This window comes from Schistocerca cancellata, chromosome 12, assembly GCF_023864275.1.
Source record: "Schistocerca cancellata isolate TAMUIC-IGC-003103 chromosome 12, iqSchCanc2.1, whole genome shotgun sequence".
Taxonomy (NCBI): domain Eukaryota; kingdom Metazoa; phylum Arthropoda; class Insecta; order Orthoptera; family Acrididae; genus Schistocerca; species Schistocerca cancellata.
In genome coordinates, this window is record NC_064637.1 from 158043817 (window position 1) to 158070466 (window position 26650).

Sequence of the window (26650 nt, forward strand, 5' to 3'; positions counted from 1 at the left end):
CGGATCCCACACTGGTGAGCAGTATTCAAGCAGCGGGCAAACAAGTACTGTAACCTACTTCCTTTGTTTTCGGATTGCATTTCCTTAGGACTCTTCCAATGAATCTCAGTCTGGCATCTGCTTTACCGACGATCAACTTTATGTGGTCATTCCATTTTAGATCACTCCGAATGCCTACTCCCAGATAATTTATGGAATTGCTTCCAGTTGCTGACTTGCTATATTGCAGCTAAATGATAAAGGATCTTTCTTCCTATGTATTCGCAGCACATTAAACTTGTCTACATTGAGATACAATTGCCATTCCCTCCACCATGCGTCAGTTCGTTGCAGATCCTCCTGCAATTCAGAACAATTTTCCATTGTTACAACCTCTCGATATACCACAGCATCATCCGCAAAAAGCCTCAGTGAACTTTTCATGTTATCCACAAGGTCATTTATATATAATACGAATAGCAACGGTCCTACGACACTCCCCTGCGGCACACCTAAAATCACTCTTACATTGGAAGACTTCTCTCCATCGAGAATGAATTGTTCCGTTCTGTTATCTAGGAACTCTTTAATCCAATCACACAGTTGGTCTGATAGTCCATATGCTCTTACTTTGTTCGTTAAACGCATGTGGGGAACTGTATCGAATGCCTTGCGGAAGTCAAGAAACACGGCATCTACCTGGGAACCCGTGTCTATGGCCTTCTGAGTCTCGTGGACGAATAGCGCGAGCTGGGATTCACACGATCGTCTTTTTCGAAACCCATGCTGATTCCTACAGAGTAGATTTCTAGTCTGCAGAAAAGTCATTATACTCGAACATAATACGTGTTCCAACTGTCCGTCGGTTCATTGAAATGTTTGCTCTCTTTCTGCAATCTTCGCAGTCGTCATACTATACATCGGTTATAGACTGTGAGTCATGTTGTAAGTATGCATTACCACTGCAAGTAAATGTGATGAATAGTGAGAGCAGGGAAGATACCACACAGACGTCCCACAGAAATGTAAACAACAGACAAGCGGACGTGAACTATGTTACAGCAAAGGAATTTAAGAGTCAAGATTTCCAAAACGGAATGCGACTTCAGAAATGTTAAAAACTTATGTTTTGACAGAGCACAGAGAAACTGTGTGATTGTGAAAGTGTTGCGTTCATCTGTTGCATCTTATGTGACAAACTATTATATTTTCATCATTTCCTTGGGAGTTATCACATTCATGCAAACACCTATCTCGGGCAAGGAGGCATATCTCACTCACTTTCCAGTCGTACAAATTAGGTGCGCCGATAAGGGATTCCTGCCATATGATACACACGTGCTGTCACACGGTGAACGATTCGGCTGACTTGTCTCCTTGTCTCCTACCCATTCGAAAGCCACTTCCTTTCGGCTGCTAATATTGTTGTGCAGAATCAACTGTCATTATAGGTCCCTTCCTTACTCATCAATGTTGCAAACGGACGTTACACAACGACACAGACACAAATTTGAATAAAGCGAACAGCGGAAAAAAAATTGCATGAGGGAAGTTTGAACACAGCTCGCCCGATTGGTAGTCCAACATCGTAACCATTTACCCACGACGCCACTTTTAATTGTCTGCTACTCTATATTAAACTTCTTATTCTTGGATGTTCACTGTTTCTATTTTCCTTTTTTCCACAGTTCAGTACACCTTCTTCCTGTTTTCATTCCTGATCTGTGTTCAGTTCTTGACCAGCTGTCCACTGCGTCCTCTTACCACTACATATGAGGAAGGGTGGGGGGGGTTCGATGTGGAGTTTCCCTCGTTAGTATTGCGGGCAGGTGCATTGGTTTGTGACAGACTGGTACGAGGTGTCATAACTGAAATGAGAAGTAAGAGAATATGGATGTGTCGCGGTGAGACCAGGAGTAGGGTTTGGATAGTAAATCAGTGAATATGTCTGGTACACTAGACAGGCAAATCTAGGACGGTAATAGCTCTGAATGGACGACAAAGTCGAATCAGTGGTAAAAGTGAATCTGTAAAGAAGTTTTTTCTTCTTGACTAAATTACTTTAATCAGAAATTTGGCATCAATAATGAATTATCCTAACTGAAACATATATTACAGTTTATGTTATTAACCCCCACAAAATTAAATAATATACTTTCAGGTGGTATACCTTATTTGCAGTACCAAAGTGGTAGATGAAATTAGTGTTGTTGAAAACAAAGTATTTTTTTCACCATATGATTATATAAATAACCATATATAAATTATATATATAAATTATTTGTACAAACTCTTGTAACATCAACTTAAAGAAGTAACTATTTTCACCACAGCACAAAGCGACACTGTAACCATAATTAATACAAAGTTGGATAAACATAGTCAGCAACAGCTCAGTATTCACGCAGTAAAATACGAGAGTAATAAACCTAAAGTTGCTGCAACTAAAAAGAATGATGATGACGAACATGCACTACTATTTGAGTTTGGTGTAGAAGTTTCTGGCTCTCCAGTTGGTCCTGTCTCTCCAGTTGGTTCTGTGTCTCCAGTTGGTTCTGACTCTCCAGTTGGGTCTGTCACTCCAGTTGGTTCAGTCACTCCAGTTGGTTCTGTCACTCCAGTTGGTTCTGTCTGTCCAGTTGTTCCCGGCTGGTTCTCAATATACGTCTGCAGCCAGACGCGGATACTGTCGCGATGTTTATCCGTCCAGTCCATGTTTGCCTGGGCTGCCGCTAGAGACGCCTGCACGACCTGCAGTGTTGCTGAGTCGAAGTTTGCTTCATTGTCATTAACAAAACTGGTGAGCTGGAAAAAAAAATGTTTGGTAAAGACAAAACATAACGTGCTGAATAATTTTTCTTAGAATACAAGCCGGCCGAAGTGGCCGTGCGGTTAAAAGCGCTGCAGTCTGGAACCGCAGGACCGCTACGGTCGCAGGTTCGAATCCTGCCTCGGGCATGTATGTTTGTGATGTCCTTAGGTTAGTTAGGTTTAACTAGTTCTAAGTTCTAGGGGACTAATGACCTCAGCAGTTGAGTCCCATAGTGCTCAGAGCCATTTGAACCATTTAGAATACAAAATGGTGAAACAACTGTTTACGTAATTTCTTGTATTCATCTGGCTGGTACTTGTTTGAGAAACAAGGGTTCTTAACTCATTGAAATTATATTTATGTTTGTTCCTTCACCCTCTGTGTTATCAAACTCTTCTGTCAGCATGGAGTGTCGGATCGTGTACGGCTCTAAATGGAGAGAGCTTTGCAGTAGCTGATGTGTGGATTTTACTTCTATCAAATCTACAAACATGCTTCACAAAGTACCGAGCAGTCCATGGGTGGTACTTTGTACCACTACGAGACATCCCCTTTCCCATTGGACTGAAACGAGGATGAAGGGATGGTCCGTGTGCCTCCGTTCGAGCTGTAATGTACCTTATTTAGCCCCTGCAGTCCTCACGTGTGGGTGCAAAATGAAGCCCGGTGGATCGTACTGCAGTTTGTTGCAAATGCCTGCCCACTAAGTTCCATCCGTAGGGTTTCGTGAAAAATCCTCTCCATGGATTCTCGTTCGAGTTCACAGAGGATTTCCATAATACTCACACGATGATGCACCCAGCACTCACAAATCTACCACCACACGTCTAAATTGCTTCGACGTCTTCCTTTAATCCGATCTAGTATGGATCCCAAACCCTCGAGCAGTACCCAAGAATAGGTCGCACCGGCGTCCTATATGCGGTCTCCTTTACAGGTGAAGCAAACTTTCCCAAAATTCTCCCAATAAGGCAAAGTCGAGCATTCGCTTTCCCTACCACAATCTTCATATACTCGGTGCAGTTTATATCGCTTTGCAGCGTTACACGCCGATATTTAAACGAGGTGAAATTACGGATTTCTTTTCCCTACTCATGATGGAAAAGAATATAAAACGCAAAGGAGCAAGAGGGGCGTTGTTGTATGATAACATACAGGCCCTCCATTTGAATGCCCTGAAAAGCGTCTCGAGCGTGTAAGTGAAGAAGCCGAGCAACCAGAAATTTCTGGCAGCTGAACTGCTAAGACATAAAAAATGCGCACCTACTAGGATGCTAAGGCCAGAAAGCGTTATCCATAGGAGGAGGTTATGAATTATGCCAAAAAATCAGAGTGGGTGTACACGAAATACCTTATTTATGAGAATTTATTGATACATTACTGTGCGATTTCTCGAAACAACTAAAATGCCACTTTGCCATTATTTACGGCCAGGATTTTATGTGTACTTATACCATTTCGTTTCGTTTCGCATCAACACATCTAGACATTTTCAGACTATGTGAGCGTCCTATATGGGGTCTCGTTTACAGGTGAACCGCTCTCTCCAAAAATTCTCCCAACAGACAGAATTCGACCACTCGCCTTCCCTACCACAATTTTCACGCGCTCGTTCCACCCCATATTTCTTTGCAGCGTTACTCCGAGATATTTAAACTACTTGACTTTGTCCAAACAGTAATACTGTATGGAAATATTACAGGTTCGCTATGCGATTTTTCCACATTTAGGAATAGCTGTGATTCATCGTACCAAATGGAAATTTTGTCTAAGTCGTCTTGTATCACCCCACAGTTACTCAACTTCGACGCCTTAAGTATACCACGGCATCATCAGGAAACAACCGGAGACTGCTGCCCACCGGCCAAATTATTTGTGTACCAGGGAAGAGCAGACGTCCTGTCACACTTTCCTGGGGCACTCCTGACGATTCCCTTGTCTCTGGTGAATACCCGCCGTCGAGGACAACGCACTGGGTTCTGTTATCTAAGACCCTGGTGCGACCTATTCTTGAGTACTGCTCGAGTGCTTGTGATCCGTACCAGGCCGGATTGAAGGAAGACATCGAAGCAATTCGTAGGCGGGCTGCCAGATTTATTACAGGTAGGTTCGAAGGACACGTAAGTGTTATAGAGGTGTTGGTTAAAAACAGTCTTGGTTGCAATTTTATTTTTTTATTTTTCAACTACGCGTTTCGCCTTATTTAGGCATCTTCAGGTTATCTTAATTTGGAATTTGTAGAACGATCCTTTAGCCAAAGGGCATCGTCAAATATGTCAGGCTAACATCGTCTTCGTTAAACTCAGTAAAAACTTTTCTAGATGGACCTATAATCGACGATGCCCTTTGGCTACACTGACTAAAGGATCCTTCTAAGAAATACCATATTAAGATAACCTGAAGATTTCAAGATTTTAAACATGGCTGCAACAGCAACTGTTGAAATTTTTCAGGATAAAGGATGACAGCCAAAAACAGTTGCAGGATAAAAATTTATTAAAATCTTGACCAAGGTTTCGGAAATTTTTTAGACAGTTTCAAACCCCTCTTTGCCTTAATATAATATAGTCTGGCTGACTAGAATTTAGTTTTCTTGCTTGTTGATGCTGGTGAAATGCGCTTTTCCTGTCTTGTTGGGATTTCACGTATCTATTTTTGATGTTTGTTGTCTGTGATTTTCGAAGTGTATGTGTGGTTAATTGACTAGTATGATTTTATTGACAACGACAGATGGTTTCGTTTTATTGTAACATTTTGGTTGTTTTCGCTAGTATGTATTTCACCGCCTACTTTACGCGAGATTCTCGCGCATTACACTAGTGCCCTCTCTCGTTAGATGTTTCATAGCGCAAGCTTTATCTGTTTGACACTAGGACATGGGTAAATTGTTTCTATATTTTATAATGTACATAAATGTTTTTAAATGGTCTGATATGTTTTATTTATTAAGACAGAAAGTTTGAATTAACACAACTTTTAATAATTTTTGATGCGCTTATGTATGTATTCATGGATTTTAATATGCGCGAGTGTCTGGCACATACCACAAGTGCCCTCTCTCGGCGAAACCGTCTGCCCTAGTGCTTTCACACTCTTGTCTCGATATTTCATAGGCGAAGTACTGGTGCTAAACTGTTCGCTTTGACCCTGTGCCTACAGTCATGTTGTACTAATGGAGAAGATGTCTTAATTATCGACGACGCCTTTGGCACAATTGTTTTATTAATCTCCATTGCATGATGTAATTTTAGTAAGTAACTAAAGATTTTATGCCTGTATTACTCTGGTAATTTCACTATTACTTAAGCTTTTGTGTTTCTCACTTCTGATGCTAAGGCTTTTCTAATGAAAGTGTCTTCCTGTTCAGGATTTTTTACTTCTAATGAAGGTATATTTATATGTACCGAAACCTTGGTCAAGATTTTAATAAATTTTTATCCTGCAACTGTTTTTGGCTGTCATCCTTTATCGTGAAGTAACCTGAAGATGCCTAAATAAGGCGAAATGCGTAGTTGAAAAATAAAAAACTAAAAATTGCAAGCAAGACTGTTTTTAGCCAATACTGTTAAGCACTGGTTTGTTGTGTGCCGCATATGGATTGGAAGAATATCTTGTTATAAAGGTGCTACGGGAACTCAAATGGGGACGAATGGAAGAAGACGACGTCCTTTTCGAGAAACACTGTTCAGAAAATATAGAGAAGCTGACTGCCGAACGATTGTGCTGTCGCCAACATACATTGCGCGTGAGGACCACGAAGGTAAGATTCGAGATATTAGGGCTGACACGGAGGCATGTAGGCGGTCGTTTTTCCCTCGCTCTATTTGCGAATGGCACAGGAAGGGAAATGACAAGTAGTGGAAGACGGTACCCTCCACAACGCACCGTACCGTGGTTCAAATGGCTCTGAGCACTATGGGACTCAACATCTTTGGTCATAAGTCCCCTAGAACTTAGAACTACTTAAACCTAACTAACCTAAGGACGTCACACACATCCGTGCCCGAGGCAGGATTCGAACCTGCGATCGTAGCAGTCCCGCGGTTCCGGACTACAGCGCCAGAACCGCACGGCCACCGCGGCCGGCACACCGGAATATCTATACAGATGTAGATGTAGATTCAAGCAGCATCCCACCGCCACTAACATTACAAGAAGGCCTGAATGACTTTCTCACTCTGCAGTGGAGTGTGCGCTGATGTGAAACTTCCTGGCAGGTTAACTGAGCACAACTTCCGTGAATTTCGGAAGGTGGGAGATGAGGTACTGGCTGAAGCGAAGCTTTGAGGGCAGTTCGTGAGTCGTGTTTGGGTAGCTCGGACGGTAGAGCAGTTGCCCGCGAAAGACAAAGGTCCCAGGTTCGAGTCCCAGTCTGGCAAGTAGTTTTAATGTGCCAGGAAGTTTCATTACATGAATGGTTTTCCCATTCCTCCACACTATCTCCAGATTAACCGTACTCGAAGGAATCTGCCACTGGTTTCACCAAAGAACAATTCGGCGCACGTCATCACGAGTCCGCCTACACTGTGCCTACACTCAGTCAGCTGTGACACTTCCGTAGCCGGCCGCGGTGGCCGTGCGGTTCTAGGCGCTCCAGTCCGGAGCCGCGGTGCTGCTACGGTCGCAGGTTCGAATCCTGCCTCGGGCATGGGTGTGTGTGATGTCCTTAGGTTAGTTAGGTTTAAGTAGTTATAAGTTATATGGGACTGATGACCACAGCAGTTGAGTCCCATAGTGCTCAGAGCCATTTGAACTTCCCCGTACATTACAGTGGCATCAGTAAACAGCCTCAACTTGTTGACCATTCCGCCCCAAAGCCCGTTTATCTGCAAGGGGTAGTCATAAGCTATTAATCACCACTACTAAAAAGTAAATTTGCGTAATTAATTATATGAATGTATGGTGTCTGTTCTTTTGGACACGTCTGAAAGAACGGACACGATGTGGAAGCCGCAGCTGTCATACATACACTCCTGGAAATGGAAAAAAGAACACATTGACACCGGTGTGTCAGACCCACCATACTTGCTCCGGACACTGCGAGAGGGCTGTACAAGTAATGATCACACGCACGGCACAGCGGACACACCAGGAACCGCGGTGTTGGCCGTCGAATGGCGCTAGCTGCGCAGCATTTGTGCACCGCCGCCGTCAGTGTCAGCCAGTTTGCCGTGGCATACGGAGCTCCATCGCAGTCTTTAACACTGGTAGCATGCCGCGACAGCGTGGACGTGAACCGTATGTGCAGTTGACGGACTTTGAGCGAGGGCGTGTAGTGGGCATGCGGGAGGCCGGGTGGACGTACCGCCGAATTGCTCAACACGTGGGGCGTGAGGTCTCCACAGTACATCGATGTTGTCGCCAGTGGTCGGCGGAAGGTGCACGTGCCCGTCGACCTGGGACCGGACCGCAGCGACGCACGGATGCACGCCAAGACCGTAGGATCCTACGCAGTGCCGTAGGGGACCGCACCGCCACTTCCCAGCAAATTAGGGACACTGTTGCTCCTGGGGTATCGGCGAGGACCATTCGCAACCGTCTCCATGAAGCTGGGCTACGGTCCCGCACACCGTTAGGCCGTCTTCCGCTCACGCCCAACATCGTGCAGCCCGCCTCCAGTGGTGTCGCCACAGGCGTGAATGGAGGGACGAATGGAGACGTGTCGTCTTCAGCGATGAGAGTCGCTTCTGCCTTGGTGCCAATGATGGTCGTATGCGTGTTTGGCGCCGTGCAGGTGAGCGCCACAATCAGGACTGCACACGACCGAGGCACACAGGGCCAACACCCGGCCTCATGGTGTGGGGAGCGATCTCCTACACTGGCCGTACACCACTGGTGATCGTCGAGGGGACACTGAATAGTGCACGGTACATCCAAACCGTCATCGAACCCATCGTTCTACCATTCCTAGACCGGCAAGGGAACTTGCTGTTCCAACAGGACAATGCACGTCCGCATGTATCCCGTGCCACCCAACGTGCTCTAGAAGGTGTAAGTCAACTACCCTGGCCAGCAAGATCTCCGGATCTGTCCCCCATTGAGCGTGTTTGGGAGTGGATGAAGCGTCGTCTCACGCGGTCTGCACGTCCAGCACGAACGCTGGTCCAACTGAAGCGCCAGGTGGAAATGGCATGGCAAGCCGTTCCACAGGACTACATCCAGCATCTCTACGATCGTCTCCATGGGAGAATAGCAGCCTGCATTGCTGCGAAAGGTGGATATACACTGTACTAGTGCCGACATTGTGCATGCTCTGTTGCCTGTGTCTATGTGCCTGTGGTTCTGTCAGTGTGATCATGTGATGTATCTGACCCCAGGAATGTGTCAATAAAGTTTCCCCTTCTTGGGACAATGAATTCACGGTGTTCTTATTTCAATTTCCAGGAGTGTAATAACTGCGTAATTAATGCTTTATTTTGTCTGTAGGTACATGTCTGTAGACCTGACACAAATTGACAGCCTCGTGCCACAGTACAGTAGCACTCCGGAAGGAGAGCCAGAACGAAGTGGTGCAGCCCACTGATACGGTCCAGTATCGACTTACAGTTCGCTTTCTGAATTCAAAGGGGAACAATCCAAATGGCCAACGGCCTTGCGGCTGTATCAACACCGGTTCCAGCCAGGCGACAAAAGTTAAGCGCTTTCGGGCTTGGCTACCACTTGAATGGGCGACCATCCGGGTCTGCTGTTGGCAAGTAGTATGCACTCACTCCTTGTAAGACCAATTGCGCAGCTATTTGACTGGGAAGAAGTGGCTCTGCTCACGAAAACTGACATACGGTTGGGAGAGCAGTGTGCTGACCACATGCCACTCCGTATCAACCGGCGGGGGTGGCCGAGCGGTTCTAGGCACTACAGTCTGGAACCGGCGACCGCTACGGTCGCAGGTTGGAATCCTGCCTCGGGCATGGATGTGTGTGATGTGCTTAGGTTAGTTAGGTTTAAGTAGTTCTAAGTTCTAGGGGACAGATGACCTCAGCAGTTAAGTCCCATAGTGCTCAGAGCGATTTGCACCATTTTCAACATATCGTCATCCAATGATGCCTATTGGCTGAGGATGACAAGGCGGCTGGTAGGTTCCTGCTGAGCTGCGGACGTCTGTTCGGACGAGTTTAGTTTAGTCTGACGTTGGAACAATCCACTCAGAGCAGGTGGAAATGCACAACAACAATGCGCCACTATATGACCTAGTGATTCGGTGGTGCAGGAGGTTCCACTGTAGTCGAACAAGTCTGAATGGCGAAGAACGAAGTGGCAGACTAACTCTCTGGATGCCCAGAGATAAGAAAAGAGTGAGAAATGACCGAAAAGAATGTTGACAGAAGAGACTCGAAAACATATCAGATCAGCATTGATGCGTTTAGGCGAGGTCCTGTATGATTGATGACACTCATTAATACGAAGAATAGTCTGAATTGTTCTAAAAAGATAAATAGACCACAGAAAACACTCATTCTCATTACATTTTCAAAAATCGTTATTCTATTGAAAGTAACTGTCAAAGATGCATTGTAGCTAGCTTCACCTACCTTCCAAGACGTCATAAAAAGAGAATAGTGTAGAAATACTAGTACGTTGGACTACAAAATTCCAAAAGGAAAATAGCAGTTTGTATAAAGGCAGTGCCGCCATTAGACTGTTGATTATTTACAGTGTTACATTTACACTTTACACAATCATGATTTCGGCTTTAAAGTGGCATTATCAAGTGTTTTAAGGGTTATAAATTGTCTAAGGTGGCACAGTGTCGTATTAAAATACACTACGCATACGACAGTATGCTATCTTAGGCAATTTATAACACTTAAAACACTTGATAATTGCACTTTGCAGCCGAAATCATGATTGTGTAAGTTTAAATGTAACGCTGTAAATAAACAACAGTCTAATGGCGGCACTGACTTTAAAGTAATATATTGTGATTGTGGCCACGCATTACAAAAAAAAAAAAAAAAAAAAAAAAAAAAAAAAAAAAAAAAAAAAAGCAGTGTTACAACAGGAATTAATTGACGATACAGAAGTCACGAGATAGCGCAGATGGCGGTAATATCGCGTACACAGGGTATAAATGGGTAGTGCGTTGGCGGAGCCGTCATTACTGCTCAGGTGGTTCATGTGAAAAGGTTTCCGACGTGACTGTGGCCACGCGACGGGAATTAACAGACTTAGAACGCGAAATGGTAATTAGAGCCAGACGTGTGCGACATTCCGTTTCAGGAATTCAATATTCCGAGATCCACAGTGTCAATAGTGTGCCGAGGGCACCAAATTGCAGGCGTTACCTCCCACCACGGACAGTGCAGTGGCCGACAACATGCACTTAACGACCGAGAGCAACGGCGTATGCATAGAGTGGTCAGTGCTGACAGACAAGCAACACTGCGTGAAATAGCCGCAGAAATCAGCGTAGAACCGCAGAATGTAACCATCTGGACAGTGCGGCAAAACATGGCGTTAACGGGCTGTGGCAGCAGCCGACACCACGGCATCGCCTGCAGTGCCTCTCCTGGGTTCGTGACTATATCGGCTGGACCCTACACGACTGGAAAACCCTCTCCTAGGCTCGTGACTATATCGGCTGGACCCTACACGACTGTAAAACCCTCTCCTAGGCTCGTGACTATATCGGCTGGACCCTACACGACTGGAAAACCCTCTCCTAGGCTCGTGACTATATCGGCTGGACCCTACATGACTGGAAAACCCTCTCCTAGGCTCGTGACTATATCGGCTGGACCCTACACGACTGGGAAACCCTCTCCTAGGCTCGTGACTATATCGGCTGGACCCTATACGACTGGAAAACCCTCTCCTAGGCTCGTGACTATATCGGCTGGACCCTACACGACTGGGAAACCCTCTCCTAGGCTCGTGACTATATCGGCTGGACCCTACACGACTGGAAAACCCTCTCCTAGGCTCGTGACTATATCGGCTGGACCCTACACGACTGGAAAACCCTCTCCTAGGCTCGTGACTATATCGGCTGGACCCTACACGACTGGAAAACCCTCTCCTAGGCTCGTGACTATATCGGCTGGACCCTACACGACTGGAAAACCCTCTCCTAGGCTCGTGACTATATCGGCTGGACCCTACATGACTGGAAAACCCTCTCCTAGGCTCGTGACTATATCGGCTGGACCCTACATGACTGGAAAACCCTCTCCTAGGCTCGTGACTATATCGGCTGGACCCTACACGACTGGGAAACCCTCTCCTAGGCTCGTGACTATATCGGCTGGACCCTATACGACTGGAAAACCCTCTCCTAGGCTCGTGACTATATCGGCTGGACCCTACATGACTGGAAAACCCTCTCCTAGGCTCGTGACTATATCGGCTGGACCCTACATGACTGGAAAACCCTTTCCTAGGCTCGTGACTATATCGGCTGGACCCTACACGACTGGGAAACCCTCTCCTAGGCTCGTGACTATATCGGCTGGACCCTATACGACTGGAAAACCCTCTCCTAGGCTCGTGACTATATCGGCTGGACCCTACACGACTGGGAAACCCTCTCCTAGGCTCGTGACTATATCGGCTGGACCCTACACGACTGGGAAACCCTCTCCTAGGCTCGTGACTATATCGGCTGGACCCTACACGACTGGGAAACCCTCTCCTAGGCTCGTGACTATATCGGCTGGACCCTACACGACTGGAAAACCCTCTCCTAGGCTCGTGACTATATCGGCTGGACCCTACACGACTGGAAAACCGTGGGCTGGTCAGATGAATGCTGGTAAGAGCTGATGGTAGGGTTCCAGCGTGGTACAGACCCCACAGAGCCATCGACCCAAAGGCACTGTGCAAGCTGGTAGTGGCTCCAGAACAGTGCGGGCTGTGTTTTCATGGAATAGACTGCGTCCTCTGGCTGGAAACGGTTATGTTCGGTTACTTGAGGAAATTGCAGCCATTCGAAGACTTCAGGTTCCCAAACAATGCTGGAATTTTTACGGAAGACAGTGCACAATGTCACCAGCCCACAATTTTTCGCGAGTGGTTTGAAGAACATCCCGGACAGTTCGAGCGAATGATTTAGCCATCCAGATCGGCGGACATGAATCCTGTCGAACATTTTGGGACGTAACCGAGAGATCAGTTCGTGAACATACTCCTGATCTGGCAAGGATTTCGCCATTACGGACAGCTACAGAGGCAGCATCCCTCAGTATTTCTGCAGTGGACTTCCAGCCACTTGCCGGCTCCACGGCACGTCCAGCTGCTCGACTACCCCCGGCAGAAGGGCGTCAGACCCGGTATTACGAGGCACCCCGCGACTCTCGTCGCCCCACTGTAAACCACCACCACATTTTACTAATTTTAGTGCTGGACACTGCATAGCGAAGATGATGAGGAATGGCACAGCACTCGACTCATTCCGAAACACGCAGTCTAATTACTTATTGACTGTATGGAATTTGCTTTAGCGAGTGTTATTTTTTAAATTGCAGCGGTTACTTACCTCATTAAGCTGCTCTTCCGTCGTCAACCTCGCCGCGATACCAGAGACAACGGAGCTGATAATGTTGAAGCCGCCGTAACTGCAAAAAGAGGTTACACGTTTTACTTGTTGAACTCATTAATAGCCTCCTCTAGAGTCAACGATATTAACATTAGTGTTTGTCCCAAAAAAAGCAGCGTCCTCTATGCTAGTTTATAATGTACATGACACTGTGAATTACAGTAAGCAACAGAATCTGAAATGAAATGGGAATACAACACTGGCCATTAAAATTACTACACCACGGACGTGCTACAGACGCGAAATTTAACCGACAGGAAGAAGATGCTGTGATATACAAATGATTAGCTTTTCAGAGCATTCACACAAGGTTCGCGCCGGTGGCGACACCTACAACGTTCTGACATGAGGAAAGTTTCCAACCGATTTCTCATACACAAACAGCAGTTGACCGGCGTTGCCTGGTGAAACGTTGTTGTGATGCCTCGTGATGGAAGGAGAAATGCGTACCATCACGTTTACGACTTTGATAAAGGTCGGATGTAGCCTATCGCGATGGTGGTTTATCGTATCGCGACATTGCTGCTCGGGTTGATCGAGATCCAATGACTGTTAACAGAAAATGGAATCGGTGGGTTCAGAAGGGTAATACGAAACGCCGTGCTGGATCCCAAAGGCCTCGTATCACTAGCAGTCGAGATGACAGGCGTCTTATCCGCATGGCTGTAACGGATCGTGCAGCCACGTTTCCATCCCCGTGTCAACAGATGGGGACGTTTCCAAGACAACAACCATCTGCACGAACAGTTAGACGACGTTTGCAGCAGCATGGACTATCAGCTCGGAGATTATGGCTGCGGTTACCCTTGACGCTGCACCACAGACAGGAGCACCTGCGATGGTGTACTCAACGACGAACCAGGGAGCACAAATGGCAAACGTCATTTTTTCGGATGAATCCAGGTTCTGTTTACAGCATCATGATGGTCGCATCAGTGTTTGGTGACATCGCGGTGAACGCACATTGGAAGCGTGTATTCGTCATCGCCATAGTGGCGTATCACCCGGCGTGATGGTATGGGGTGCTATTGGTTACACGTCTCGGTCACCTCTTGTTCGCATTGACACAATGGACGTTACATTTCAGATGTGGCTCTACCCTACATTCGACCCCTGCGAAAGCCTACATTTCAGCAGGATAATGCACGACCGCATGTTGCAGATCCTGTACGGGCCTTTCTGGATGCAGAAGATGTTCGACTGCAGCCCTGGCCAACACATTCCCCAGATCTCTCACCAATTGAAAACGTCTGGTCAATGGTGGCCGAGCAACTGGCTCGTCACAATACGCCACTCTTGATGAACTGTGGAATTGTGTTGAATCTGCATGGGCAGCTGTACCTATACACGCCACCCAAGCTCTGTTTGATCAATGCCCAGGCGTATCAAGGCCGTTACTACGGGCAGAGGTGGTTGTTCAGAGTACTGATTTCTCAGGATCTGTGCACCCAAATTGCGTGAAAATTGTAATCACATGTCAGTTCTAGTATAATATATTTGTCCAATGAATACCCGTTTATCATCTGCATTTATTCTTGGTGCAGCAATTTTAATGGACAGTAGTGTACATACACCAGTTCACGCTGTGATCGACTTTCTCCTTACGTCGCTAGTTGTGCCCTAGGCGATTACAGCTAATTACACTGGAGCGCCAAAGAAACTGGCACAGGCATGCGTATTCAAATACAGAGGTACGTAAACAGGCAGAATACGGCGCTGCGGTCGGCAACGCCTATATAGGATAATTGTCTGGTGCAGTTGTTAGAAGTGTCACTACCGCTACAGTGGCAGGTTATCAAGGTTTAAGTGAGTTTAAATGTGGGTTTACAGTCGGCGCCCAAGCGATGGGACACAGCATTTCTGAGGTAGCGATGAAATGGGGATTTTCTCGTACTACCATTTCACGAGTGTACCGTAAACATCAGGAATCCGGTAAAACATCAAATCTCCGACATCGTTGCGGCCGGAAAAAGATCCTGCAAGAATGGGACCGACGACGACTGAAGAGAATCGTTAAACGTGACAGAAGTGCAACCCATGCGCAAATTGCTGCAGATTTCAACTTTCCTGGAAGATTAAAACTGTGTCCGGACCGAGACTCGAACTTTGGGCCTTTGCCTTTCGCGAGCAAGTGCTCTCCTACGAGCTTCTGTACAGTTTGAAAGCTAGAAGAAGAGATACTGGCAGAAGTAAAGCTGTGAGGACGGGGCGTGAGTCGTGCTTGGGTAGCTCAGACGGTAGAGCACTTGCCCGCGAAAGGCAAAGGTCCCGAGTTCGAATCTCGGTCCGGCGCACAGTTTTAATTTGCCAGGAAAGTTTCATATCAGTGCACACTTCACACTCCGCTGCAGAGTGAAAATCTCATTCTGCTGCAGATTTCAATACTGGGCCGTGAACATGTCTCAGCGTCCGAATCATTCAACGAAACATCATCGATAGCGGCTTTCGGAGCCGAGGTCCCATTAGTGTAGCCTTGATGACTGCACGACACAGAGCTTTACGTCTCGCCGGGACTAGTCAACACCGACATTGGACTGTTGATGACTGGAAACATGTTCCCTGGTCGGACGAATCTCGTTTCAAATTGTATCGAGCGGATGGACGTGTACGTGTATGGAGACAGCCTCGTGAATCCACAGATCTGAATGTCATCAGGGGACTGTTCAAGCTGCTGCAGGATCTGTAATGGTCTGGGGCGTATACAGCTGGAGAGATATGTGGCCCCTGATACGTCTAGATACCACTCTGACAGGTGACACGTAGGTAAGCATCCTGTCTGATCTCATGCATCCATTCTGTTCATTGTGCATTCCGACTGACTTGCTGAAGCCCAGCAGGACTATGCGACACCACACACGTCCATAATTGCTACAAAGTTTCTCCAGGAACATTCCTCTGAATTTAGACACTTCCCCTGGCTACCAAACCCCCGAGCCATGAACATTGTTGAGCATACCTGGGATGCCTTGCAACGTGCTGTTCAGAAGAGATCTCCACCCCCTCGCACTTTTACGGATTTATGGAGAGCCCTGCAGGATTCATGGTGTCAGTTCTCTCCAGCACTATTTCAGACATTAGCCGAGTCCATGCCACGTCGTGTTACGGCACTTCTGTGTGCTCGCGGCGGCCCTACACGATATTAGGCAGGTATACCAGTTTGTTTGGTTCTTCAGTCTAAATGTAGTTGCGAATACGGGCAAGCATCAGCTATATAGTGGTATGATGATAGTGAAAATTTGTGCCTGACTGGGCTTCGAACCCGGATTCCCCGCTTATTGCGAGCGGTCGCCTGTCTATTTAGCCATCCGAGCACGACCCTCGACCAGACACAAACACCCATATGTCGTCAACCATGTGTGTACATCCTATATTAGTACATATATTACGTATATTCACGTACAGGGGAGACATTTCAATTGAGACTCTGTTTGTACATCTTTTCAGGTTGCAGGACTCGGTTATTCGCTACAGGATGTCAAATCAAACACCTTTCAGTCGTCTAATTTCGAAACTTATTTTATTTTTCTATCAGCTTCGGTGTTAGGTTGCGCCATCTTCAGGCCCCTGACCGACGTGCAGGAAGAGCCCACCTCAGTTCTGGTCAAAACAGAGGCCGGCATTCAAATACTGGCATCTGTAGGTTTCTGCTTGCTACATCGATCGCTTCAACCATTGTCTGCCGACTGTTGCAGGGTGTAAGAGTTGGAACATACAACAGGTGTTTTAGATCGACTGCTAATGCACAAGTGTTACTTCCAGGCATGAAGAAGTCGCAGTATTCTTCATGTTTGTCACTGCGCTTTCTCTCGATTCGTGGTGCAGTTGTCGTGCGTTCTGAGCTTTTCTGTTGTCTGGTGAGTGTCCTTGCTCGTCAAGGTGCAACAAGTCACACGTATTACAAGACGTATCTCACCTCGGTCTTGCGAATGATAGATTTGGAAAGTATTTAAAAAGTCTCCTTCTATAAACCATTTATTTAACGTTGATCTCTGAAAATGTTGTCTTTTCTATAAGGACTAATATTAAGATCACAGCAGAGATATTCTTTAGATTACTTCTACTGTAATGACTCTCCTCTCTTCTTACAAGCGTCATATGTTGGTTTATCAGTACAATATTGTCCTTAGTATATTTTCAGCTGTATAAACCATCCCTGTTATCATGGTACGATACTCGATCCATCTTTAGTTTTTTGGTTAATGTCACATACCTCCTCCTTCGGTCACCAAATACATTCACGAATGTTTGTGGGCAAACGAAATGACCGCCATTTCTACCAGGAACTGTATGTATCACGCTTGATTGACGGCGACTACATAGATTCGTCATATTTGCCATTACGCCATTTGGACGCTGAGAGTATTTTTTTTAAACACATTAGAAATCTGCCTTGAGCAGTTTCAGTCTCCATATAAAGGGTGATTCACGAAGATATGGAAATATTTTAATATATTATTCTACCAGCAAAACCAAAGAGAAAAGTTCATATAAACATAGGTCCGCAAATCTTTAGTACGGAGTCCTATCATCCTGTCCCTTCTCCTTATCAGTGTTTTCCACATATTCCTCTCCTCTCCGATTCTGCGTAGAACCTCCTCATTCCTTACCTTATCAGTCCACCTAATTTTCAACATTCGTCTGTAGCACCACATCTCAAATGCTTCGATTCTCTTCTGTTCCAGTTTTCCCACAGTCCATGTTTCACTACCATACACTGCTGTACTCCAGGCGTACATCCTCAGAAATTTCTTCCTCAAGTTAAGGCCGGTATTTGATATTAGTAGACTTCTCTTGGCCAGAAATGGCTTTTTTGCCATAGCGAGTCTGCTTTTGATGTCCTCCTTGCTCCGTCCGTCATTGGTTATTTTACTGCCTAGGTAGCAGAATTCCTTAACTTCATTGACTTCGTGACCATCAATCCTGATGTTAAGTTTCTCGCTGTTCTCATTTCTACTTCTTCTCATTACCTTCGTCTTTCTCTGATTTACTCTCATACCATACTGTGTACTCATTAGACTGTTCATTCCGTTCAGCAGATCCTTTAATTCTTCTTCACTTTCACTCAGGATAGCAATGTCATCAGCGAATCGTATCATTGATATTCTTTCACCTTGTATTTTAATTCCACTCCTGAACCTTTCTTTTATTTCCATCATTGCTTCCTCGATGTACAGATTGAAGAGTAGGGGCGAAAGGCTACAGCCGTGTCTTACACCCTTCTTAATACGAGCACTTCGTTCTTGATCGTCCACTCTTATTATTCCCTCTTGGTTGTTGTACATATTGTATATGACCCGTCTCTCCCTATAGCTTACCCCTACTTTTTTCAGAATCTCGAACAGCTTGCACCATTTTATATTGTCGAACGCCTTTTCCAGGTCGACAAATCCTATGAAAGTGTCTTGATTTTTCTCTAGCCTTGCTTCCATTATTAGCCGTAACGTCAGAATTGCCCCTATTTTATACAGATACCATAAGGATTCAATGAAACCCCAAAACTTCTCCAGTAAATGAAATCTGCGGATTTGAAGCCGCGTGATTCCCGAACGAGAAGAGTGAATCACCTTTATAGGTCGGTACATGCAGGATACTCACTACTGCCTGATGGCGTCGAAGTTCTGGCTGAGGAAGTTGAGCGCAGCCTGGATGCCCTGCGGCGTGCCGAAGGTGGAGGAGAAGACGGTGGACGAGTCCTGGCTCCTGATGCCGGAGTCGTTGGTGATGGTCTTGGTGAGGTACCTGCAAACAGCAGTGGCAGAAGCTCAGGCGGTAACTCCGACACAGCCACGTCTAAACTTATTCTGGTCGCACAGCATCTGCACACGGACGGCTGAGCCGTGGTAAAAACTGCTGTTTTGAAGAGCGCGCCGCAGCGCGTACTGTAAAGGCCGGTTCCCACTAGGGCTGCCGCGCGTCAAAACCGCGCGTCAGCGGCGTGGTTGCCATGGAAACGGCGTCAGCGGCACGGCGCGGCGGGCTCTGCGTCGCGGTTTGACCATGTCGAACCGCTTCCGCTGCCGCGTGACGCGCCCCAGGTGCGCGCCGCCAATCACAGAACGCGCTGAGCGTGACGTCAGGTACGCAACCCCGGGCCACAAGAACTTTCGCCGAACCGCTGGCGCGGACGCGGCGGCAGCTATGAAATACTTATCATCCGATTCCAAGGAAACTATTCGGTAGAAAAATTTGATTCTTGGGCATGTTACAGCCTGATATCTTCTCTCGATAAAGAACCGAATTTCTTTTCGTTATTCGTGGTGGTTACTTGCTGTATCGCATTTACGTAAACCTTTACACGAAATTTTAATGAGTGTGCAGAGGTAAAAACGCATTGCGTGGACTTTACGTACAGTTCATTTTAGGTAATACATTATTGCGTATGAAATTTAGTTAACATATCGAAATTGTTTTTAAAGCTGAGAGCAGATCGATAGCTATCGCCGTTCTCGAGATATTGAATGATATGTCGGTGGACGGGCTGTGCTGTGATCGCGCGCGGATCTCTCGCGACGCGACCGATACTTCGTCCAGCTCGTCGTAAACCATGTGGTTGTATCAACCGCAAATTTCGTAAACGGTTCAAGAAATCGAAACGTGTTTTTTTTTGCAAACGATAACTTGTGAAAAGTCATGTATTTCGTCGCATGATAAATATCCTAAATCTGTTTATCTACCGAGATATGAAAGTAACTACAGTTTTTCAGAAGGGATAGATGAATTTTTTAAACAGCATTTAATAGCATGTGGAATGAGAAGTTAAACTGAAACTAATTTGCTGGTATGTCATAAGATGTAATTTACTAAATATCTACATCTATTGATTATTCCCTTTGGTAAGTAACAAACTTTTTTTTCTTTATCCAGTGTACTTTACTGATTCAAGACGCGTTTCGCCTTTTACTTTAAGGCATCTTTGGTGGAATCTAGAATGATTCAGTTTTGTTTTGATATGTGATACTTGCTGATTACAAAACAGTTCACATCTTTTTTTACGTGCACGACTGATTACTTACAGTGAATCGAGTTTTTGGCGGACATATACGTTTCCCCTCACCTGGTCACATGCTGGAGGTTGAACTAAAACTTAGATTATGGAACATAAGCACATTTTCATGTTCGCTCTTTTTTCTTCTGTCACTAGCAGTAGACGTTTTACCGAAAACTCTGATTTGAAGTTGTAACTACAGTGTGTTCACCTCATGTCCGTTCCTGTCTGGTTTGTTTGTGTACATGTTGCCAACCTGCAGAATTATATGCTGAAAACTAATGTTCGTTTATTTTTGTTCTTCTTATATCTGTATGTGTGTGTGTGTGTGGCTAGCCAGTGATAGTTATAGAAAGTTGAAAGTGAATCCAGTAGTTGTCAGACAGTGGTTGAAAGATTTGGTGTTCAGCTTATTTCAGTTTTGGTTTAAATGTTTTGTGGAGGAGTGCATGGAAGAGTAAATTCACTGCTTACATTAATAGATAAAATAGTAGAATAGTATTTCAACAGATGATTATTATCAGAATAGTATCACGCAACCCCTTTGTCCTCACTCTTTGACGCCCCATAATACGTCCTGTCAACTAACCCCTATTGTTGTCAAAGTTGTGCCGTAATTTCCTCTTCCTCCTCTATTTAATTCCGTACCTCTTCTTTAGTCACACGATCCTCGTATCTAATGTTCAGCATTCTTATGAATCACCACGTTTTGAAAGCGTCCATTGTCTTCTTGACAGAACTGTTCATCGTCCACGTTTCACTTACATACAAGGCTGCACTCCACACAAATACCTTTGTAAAATAGTATCCAACCATTAGAATTTATATTCGGCGTGAACAAATTTTCTTTTTCAGAACGCTTTTCTTGCTATTGACAGTCTTCAGTCAGGTTTGCGTCTGCACCAGGAAATGCCTTACAATTTAAAATCTGGTTTCGAAAACTGTTCCAAATATGTATTATTCTTTTGTGATTCTTAAGCAAGGTGCTGGCGATGATCACATTATGCTCTGTGGGAAATTCTATCAGGTGGCTTCCACTTTCATCCCTTCTACCTAGACTTTGTGTTCTTACTGTTTTCGTGTACCTGCTACCGTATCACATTTTAAATTTTTGTCTCGCTTAGCTATCTGAATAATCTCTTTTGTCGTACATTGTTTGAATGTCTTAGGAGATAGTGAACAATCGTGAACGGTAGTCATGAAATCTGCTTATGGTGAAATGAGAAAACATGAATAATGAAATATGTGAAAGAGTACATTGTACAGAAAATGAAAAATTGGTATGTCTTCACCCAACTTCGTCTTTCCTTCATGTAGGTGTAAGATATAGTTAATCAAACGCACCGCGCGTTTCAGTGGGTCCTGCCCCATACCTCAGTGGCTGTCCGTCATTGGCTGCCGCTAACGTCTGCCGCTTCCAGATGGGAACGCCAATTCCGCGAGCCGCCGCGTCAACGCGGAAAACGCTTGCCGCTGCCGTTGCCGCACGCCGCGCTGCCGCGCTCTAGTGGGAACCGGCCTTAAGGCAGTCGCCCTCCGTTTCTGGCGGTGGCGCCGCTGTGGCAATCGCAGCTTTGGTGTCTCCCTCTAGTGGGAAAGGGGATACGTAGCCTGTTCACGTGCATTTAAGGGGCGCTATGAGCTCGCTTGGGGAAGAATCTGGTCAGTTGGTCAGTCGGAGTGAGTCTGGGTCAGTCACTCGTCACCAGTTGCTGGTCTCTCTCGTTCGCATTTGTGCGGGAGTTAGTGTCTCTCTGTCGTTCGGAGTGCTAGTATGTCCGTCGTTTGGATAGAACTTTGAAGCCTTGCCACTCGTCCAGTAACAGAACTCAGCTAGTGGTCGCCCGGTCGGGGCTGAGTTCCTGCATCTGAGTCTGCGCGTTAGGCCGCCAGTCTGCTCGAGTTTGTTCAGGCAATGGTCATTGGCGGTTGGATCGACCGATCGGTTGTTCGGTCGCGCACTGGGACACGAGATGACTGGTCCGTCTTGAGCGACGGCGCATGGGAGGTCGCCACTTGAGTCCAGTGGGCCGCGCCGTACACGAGAGCAACAGGAGTCAACCCACGACATCGGTCTGGCCGGCGCGAGCTGCGACGCCGTGAGACGGGAGATCGGCGCGCCTTCCTGCGTCCGTTGAAGCGGCTGGCAGCGGACGGTTCGGGAGAGCGTTTTGGGGGGTGCCGCGCCAGTTCTTCTCGAGAAATCGCAGTTTATTAGAAGTGATTGGTGGTATGTTGTTTCATTTACTTGTTAAATTCTACTTGTTTTCTTGGTCAGTCTCTCGTCCCCAGCTTGCTCGTCTGTCTCTCGTCCGCATTTGTTAGGCAGTTAGTTTCTGTCTGTCTGTCGGTCTGTCTGTCTGCCATACGTTAATAGCTGCCTCTGTCATGTTTGTCGGATTCGGTGTGTTAACGAATTTGTTGCTTGAAGTGTAACGGTCGAATTCCTGAAATATCTTTTTTATCTTGCCTATCATCTTGAGAGGCGGTGTATGTGTAATGTTGAGCATGTTTGTACATTTTATGTAAGACTGCATGTCATGGGTTTTTATTTAAATTGTCATTTTAGTATATAAAGTTACCACCCTTCAAGTATAAGAGTTTTTTTTTTTTTTAATCAAGTTGCACCTTCTGTGGCAAGTTAATCTTTTAATGTTAGTGTTTTGTACCATTTTCATCCCTCCTACGGGGTGCATAATTCATGTGATTCTGTGAGTTGTTAAAATTTTTAGTTCAAAGTAATCTGGTGTGTTGCAGATTTGCACCAGTGTAGTCTTTCAGAGGTTGTTGTGAGTGGTATAAAATTTCCATTTGTTGAAAGAAATTTGATTTCTTTTCATCAGTTAGCCACTGGCAACTACTTCCACGCTCACATAGTGTGATTAAATGTGTTAAAATTCTTGTTGAATCGCTAGTAAATAGAGCAAATTCTTAAAAAAAGGTTTTGAAAGTAAATTCACGGTTGAATGCCCTGTGCCTGCAGTTGAAAGAGATAGACGCAAGGCAGAGCTGTACTACTACCAACACAAAGACGTACAGCTTCAGCGGTAAAATACACACATTAACAATGATCCACGTAGCAAAGCTGGCAAAAGCAACCACATATCTCACGAGACATGTTCAGAAAGTAAGTCTAATACATTTTATATCTTTTTTTTTTTAGAACAGTGTAACCAGAAAACATTACAATATATTGTCGATATATTCGTTGGCTATTTCCCACGCAAGCGCCGTCCACTTTCAGTGCGTCTGCTGAGCCGTGACACGACCTTCTTTAAGTCCTCCTCGAAGTACTCTCCAGTCAGTTCCTCCATCACTTCAGTACTTCTTTCTGCACCTGTACACGGGTTGAAAATTTAGTCTCACCCGCTAGTGCCTTCAGGAAGGTGAAAAGATGATAGTCTGAAGGCGCCAAATCAGGAGAATACGGAGGGCAGTTCGAGACATCCCAACCAAGTGAGAATCGGAGCGCCTCGGTGGCCAAGCCTGCCTGAGTACGGACTTTGTCGTGCAATGAGCACACTCCATTCCTCAGCAATCCCTTTGCTTTGTTTTGAATCCTTTTCAGATTTTGTTGCCGCCCGGGATTAGCCGAGCGGTCTAAGGCGCTGCAGTCATGGACTGTGCGGCTGGTCCCGGCGGAGGTTCGAGTCCTCCCTCGGTCATGGGTGTGTGTGTGTCTGTTCTAAGGATAATTTAGTTAAGTAGTGTGTAAGTTTAGGGACTGATGACCTTAGCAGTTAAGTCCCATAAGATTTCACACTTTTTTTTTTTTTTTTTGAGATTTTGCAGGGTCTCACAATATCTTGTACGTTAATGGTCTACAATAGAGGCAGAAAATTGACCAGTATAATACCCTTTCCGTCACAAAACTCAGAGACCATGGTTTTTGTCCATGGTTTTGTTATTCTGTATTTTTTCCAGCAAATGGAAAATTGGTGTGACACCATTGTGAAAATTGTCTTTTTGTCTCAGACTTGTAATGAGCCAGTCACGTTTCATCTCCAGTGACAGTAGAGCTCAGAAAATCCTCACCCTGCAGTTCAAGTCGCTGGAGAAACTCGCGGGTGTTACCTACCACACTTTTCTCGTACCTGCTCTGTTAGCTGTTTTCGGACACATCATGAACACAGTTACCTGTATCACAGCGTTTCTGAGAGTGTCCCGTAAGAGAGAGCTCTGGACAGTTGGGAAACACCGCAGAAATTTCGTCCACTCTCAATTGGCGGTTTTCTCGAACAGTTCTCCTCCATTTTTTGCACCAACTCGTCAGTCAAAATGGAAGGGCTTCCACTCTTCTGTTTGTCATGAACATTTGTTCCGTCTCCACTAAACTACGCACACCTCTCAAACACTCTTGTTGTGTTCGTAACACCTTCGCCGTAAACCGTTTCGATTCGCGAAAAAGTTTCGGCAGGCGTTGTTCCATCCGCAAGTAGGATGCGTATCACAGCACGTGGCTTGTACTTCTTAGGATTCCTTACCGACGTCTTTCACTCGGCTGGACGCTACAACGCGCGTTTACGAACTGCCGCGTTTCTGCCATCGTCACTCTGGTCAGGGCATTCCCCCCTGTACCACTCAGTGTTGTCAACCGCCAAAAAACAAAAAAATCCGAGTACGCTACGGTCACAGTATACTTACTTTCTGAACATGTCTCGTATTAAGGTGGAGCGTATGAAGCACTACATCTTTCACAGAACAGGACACTACAACGCGAGTCTACGGGCTGCCGTGCCTCTGCGATCATCGCTCTGCTGTATCGACACTCGAAAATAAAACTGTTGTTCATGGAGATCTTTGCAACTAAATGAAAGGCAGTTTGTTTTTGCCATGCTCGTTTTGATTCCCTTATTTATGAAGCATCTTCATCGGCCTATAATACATGTTTCTTTTTATTTACTTATTAATAAATATGTTAGTTGGTTACGCTTTCTCGTGTTTTCCTCTTGTTTTTCAAGTTATAAACAACTTTTGCAGAACAGGTTTCCCGAGGTTAAATTATCGTTTGGTGTGCTTACGGCTTACAATGTTGCTAGTTCATGTGTGTGTGTAGATGTCTTTATTCGGTCCCCATAGTCCAGGTGGCCGATTTCGGGCGATTTTATAGCCCAAGTTTATTATAACACTTCGCTTGCACTTTTCGTAGTGTGTCGGCAGTGTGTGTGTTTACGGTGTGTAATGTTGCCAGATGTCACTGCGTGTTTATCTTTCGTCTTTTGACCGTGTTATGTGTGTGGTTTGATATATGTTCACTTGTTGTGTGTCCGTGTCCGTGTGTGTGTGTGTGTGTGTGTGTGTGTGTGTGTGTGTGTGTGTGGTGTAGGAGAGAGAGGGAGAGAGATAGAGAGAGAGAGAGAGAGAGAGAGAGAGAGAGAGAGAGAGAAAGAGAGACAGAGGAAGGGGTATTCATTGATTATTTATTCTAGTTAGCCCGCATCTCGTGGTCGTGCGGTAGCGTTCTCGCTTCCCACGCCCGGGTTCTCGGGTTCGATTCCCGGCGGGGTCACGGATTTTCTCTGCCTCGTGATGGCTGAGTGTTGTGTGATGTCCTTAGGTTAGTTAGGTTTAAGTAGTTCTAAGTTCTAGGGGACTGATGACCATAGATGTTAAGTCCCATAGTGCTCAGAGCCATTTGAACCATTTATTCTAGTTATGTTCCATGTTTCTGTTTGTTATTGTTTTGGAGGCTAACATATCAGTGAGTTATTGCTCATATTGATATGTCGATTAATTGCTTTCTTTTTAATTGCAAGGGATCGTTGGTTTCCTATAATATTAGGAGTCTTTTGTTATAATTGCTCACTCTAATACTGTCCATGTCCATGTTTTATCAGGTCTTCAGCAAAGGCAGAGTGCCTACTTTCATACTTCCAGCTTCTTGTATGTTCCTTATACCTAGTTCTGGAATTCTTCCCTGTCATCCCTAGATATACTGATTCACATTCTTGGAATTCCAACTGGTATATACATGCTTCTTAGTATTTTACTGGTTTGTCTACTGCTGTTTGTAAATGTGAGTTGAATGTGTTTCTTGTTCTCTGATAAATGTGTAAACCTTGTTTCTTTAGTACATTTCCTATTTTGTGTGTTGATTTGTGTCGGTTCGTTACAATGTACTATTTCTTTCTGTTAGTCATGCGATAGGTGTCACTGTTTTGTGTTTATGTGTATTCTGTAATGTCTGTAATGACTGTGGTGTTTGTGTACTATGATTGTTTTCATGTTCCTGTAGTTGTGTGGTTCCATCTTTCTGTTATATGGACGTTACAACTATTGTTTGCGTCTATGAGTTGTATTGTTTGTACCTCCCTCCACAGATTTCTTATCCAAGTGGATATTA

The 26650-nt window shown here is 45.4% G+C and overlaps 1 protein-coding gene across 1 annotated transcript in view; it reads right to left on the reverse strand.

The window, feature by feature from the left end:
• Nucleotides 1–2064: 2064 nt before the first annotated feature.
• Nucleotides 2065–26650, reverse strand: part of LOC126109662 (aminopeptidase N-like) — a 202144-nt gene continuing 177558 nt past the window's right edge. The window contains exons 15-17 of the mRNA XM_049914708.1: nt 18918–19061; nt 13263–13341; nt 2065–2784 (exon numbers count right to left, since the gene is read on the reverse strand). Coding sequence (XP_049770665.1) covers nt 2380–2784; nt 13263–13341; nt 18918–19061 — 628 coding nt within the window. The 3' untranslated portion in view covers nt 2065–2379. The remainder of the gene's footprint in view (nt 2785–13262; nt 13342–18917; nt 19062–26650) is intronic.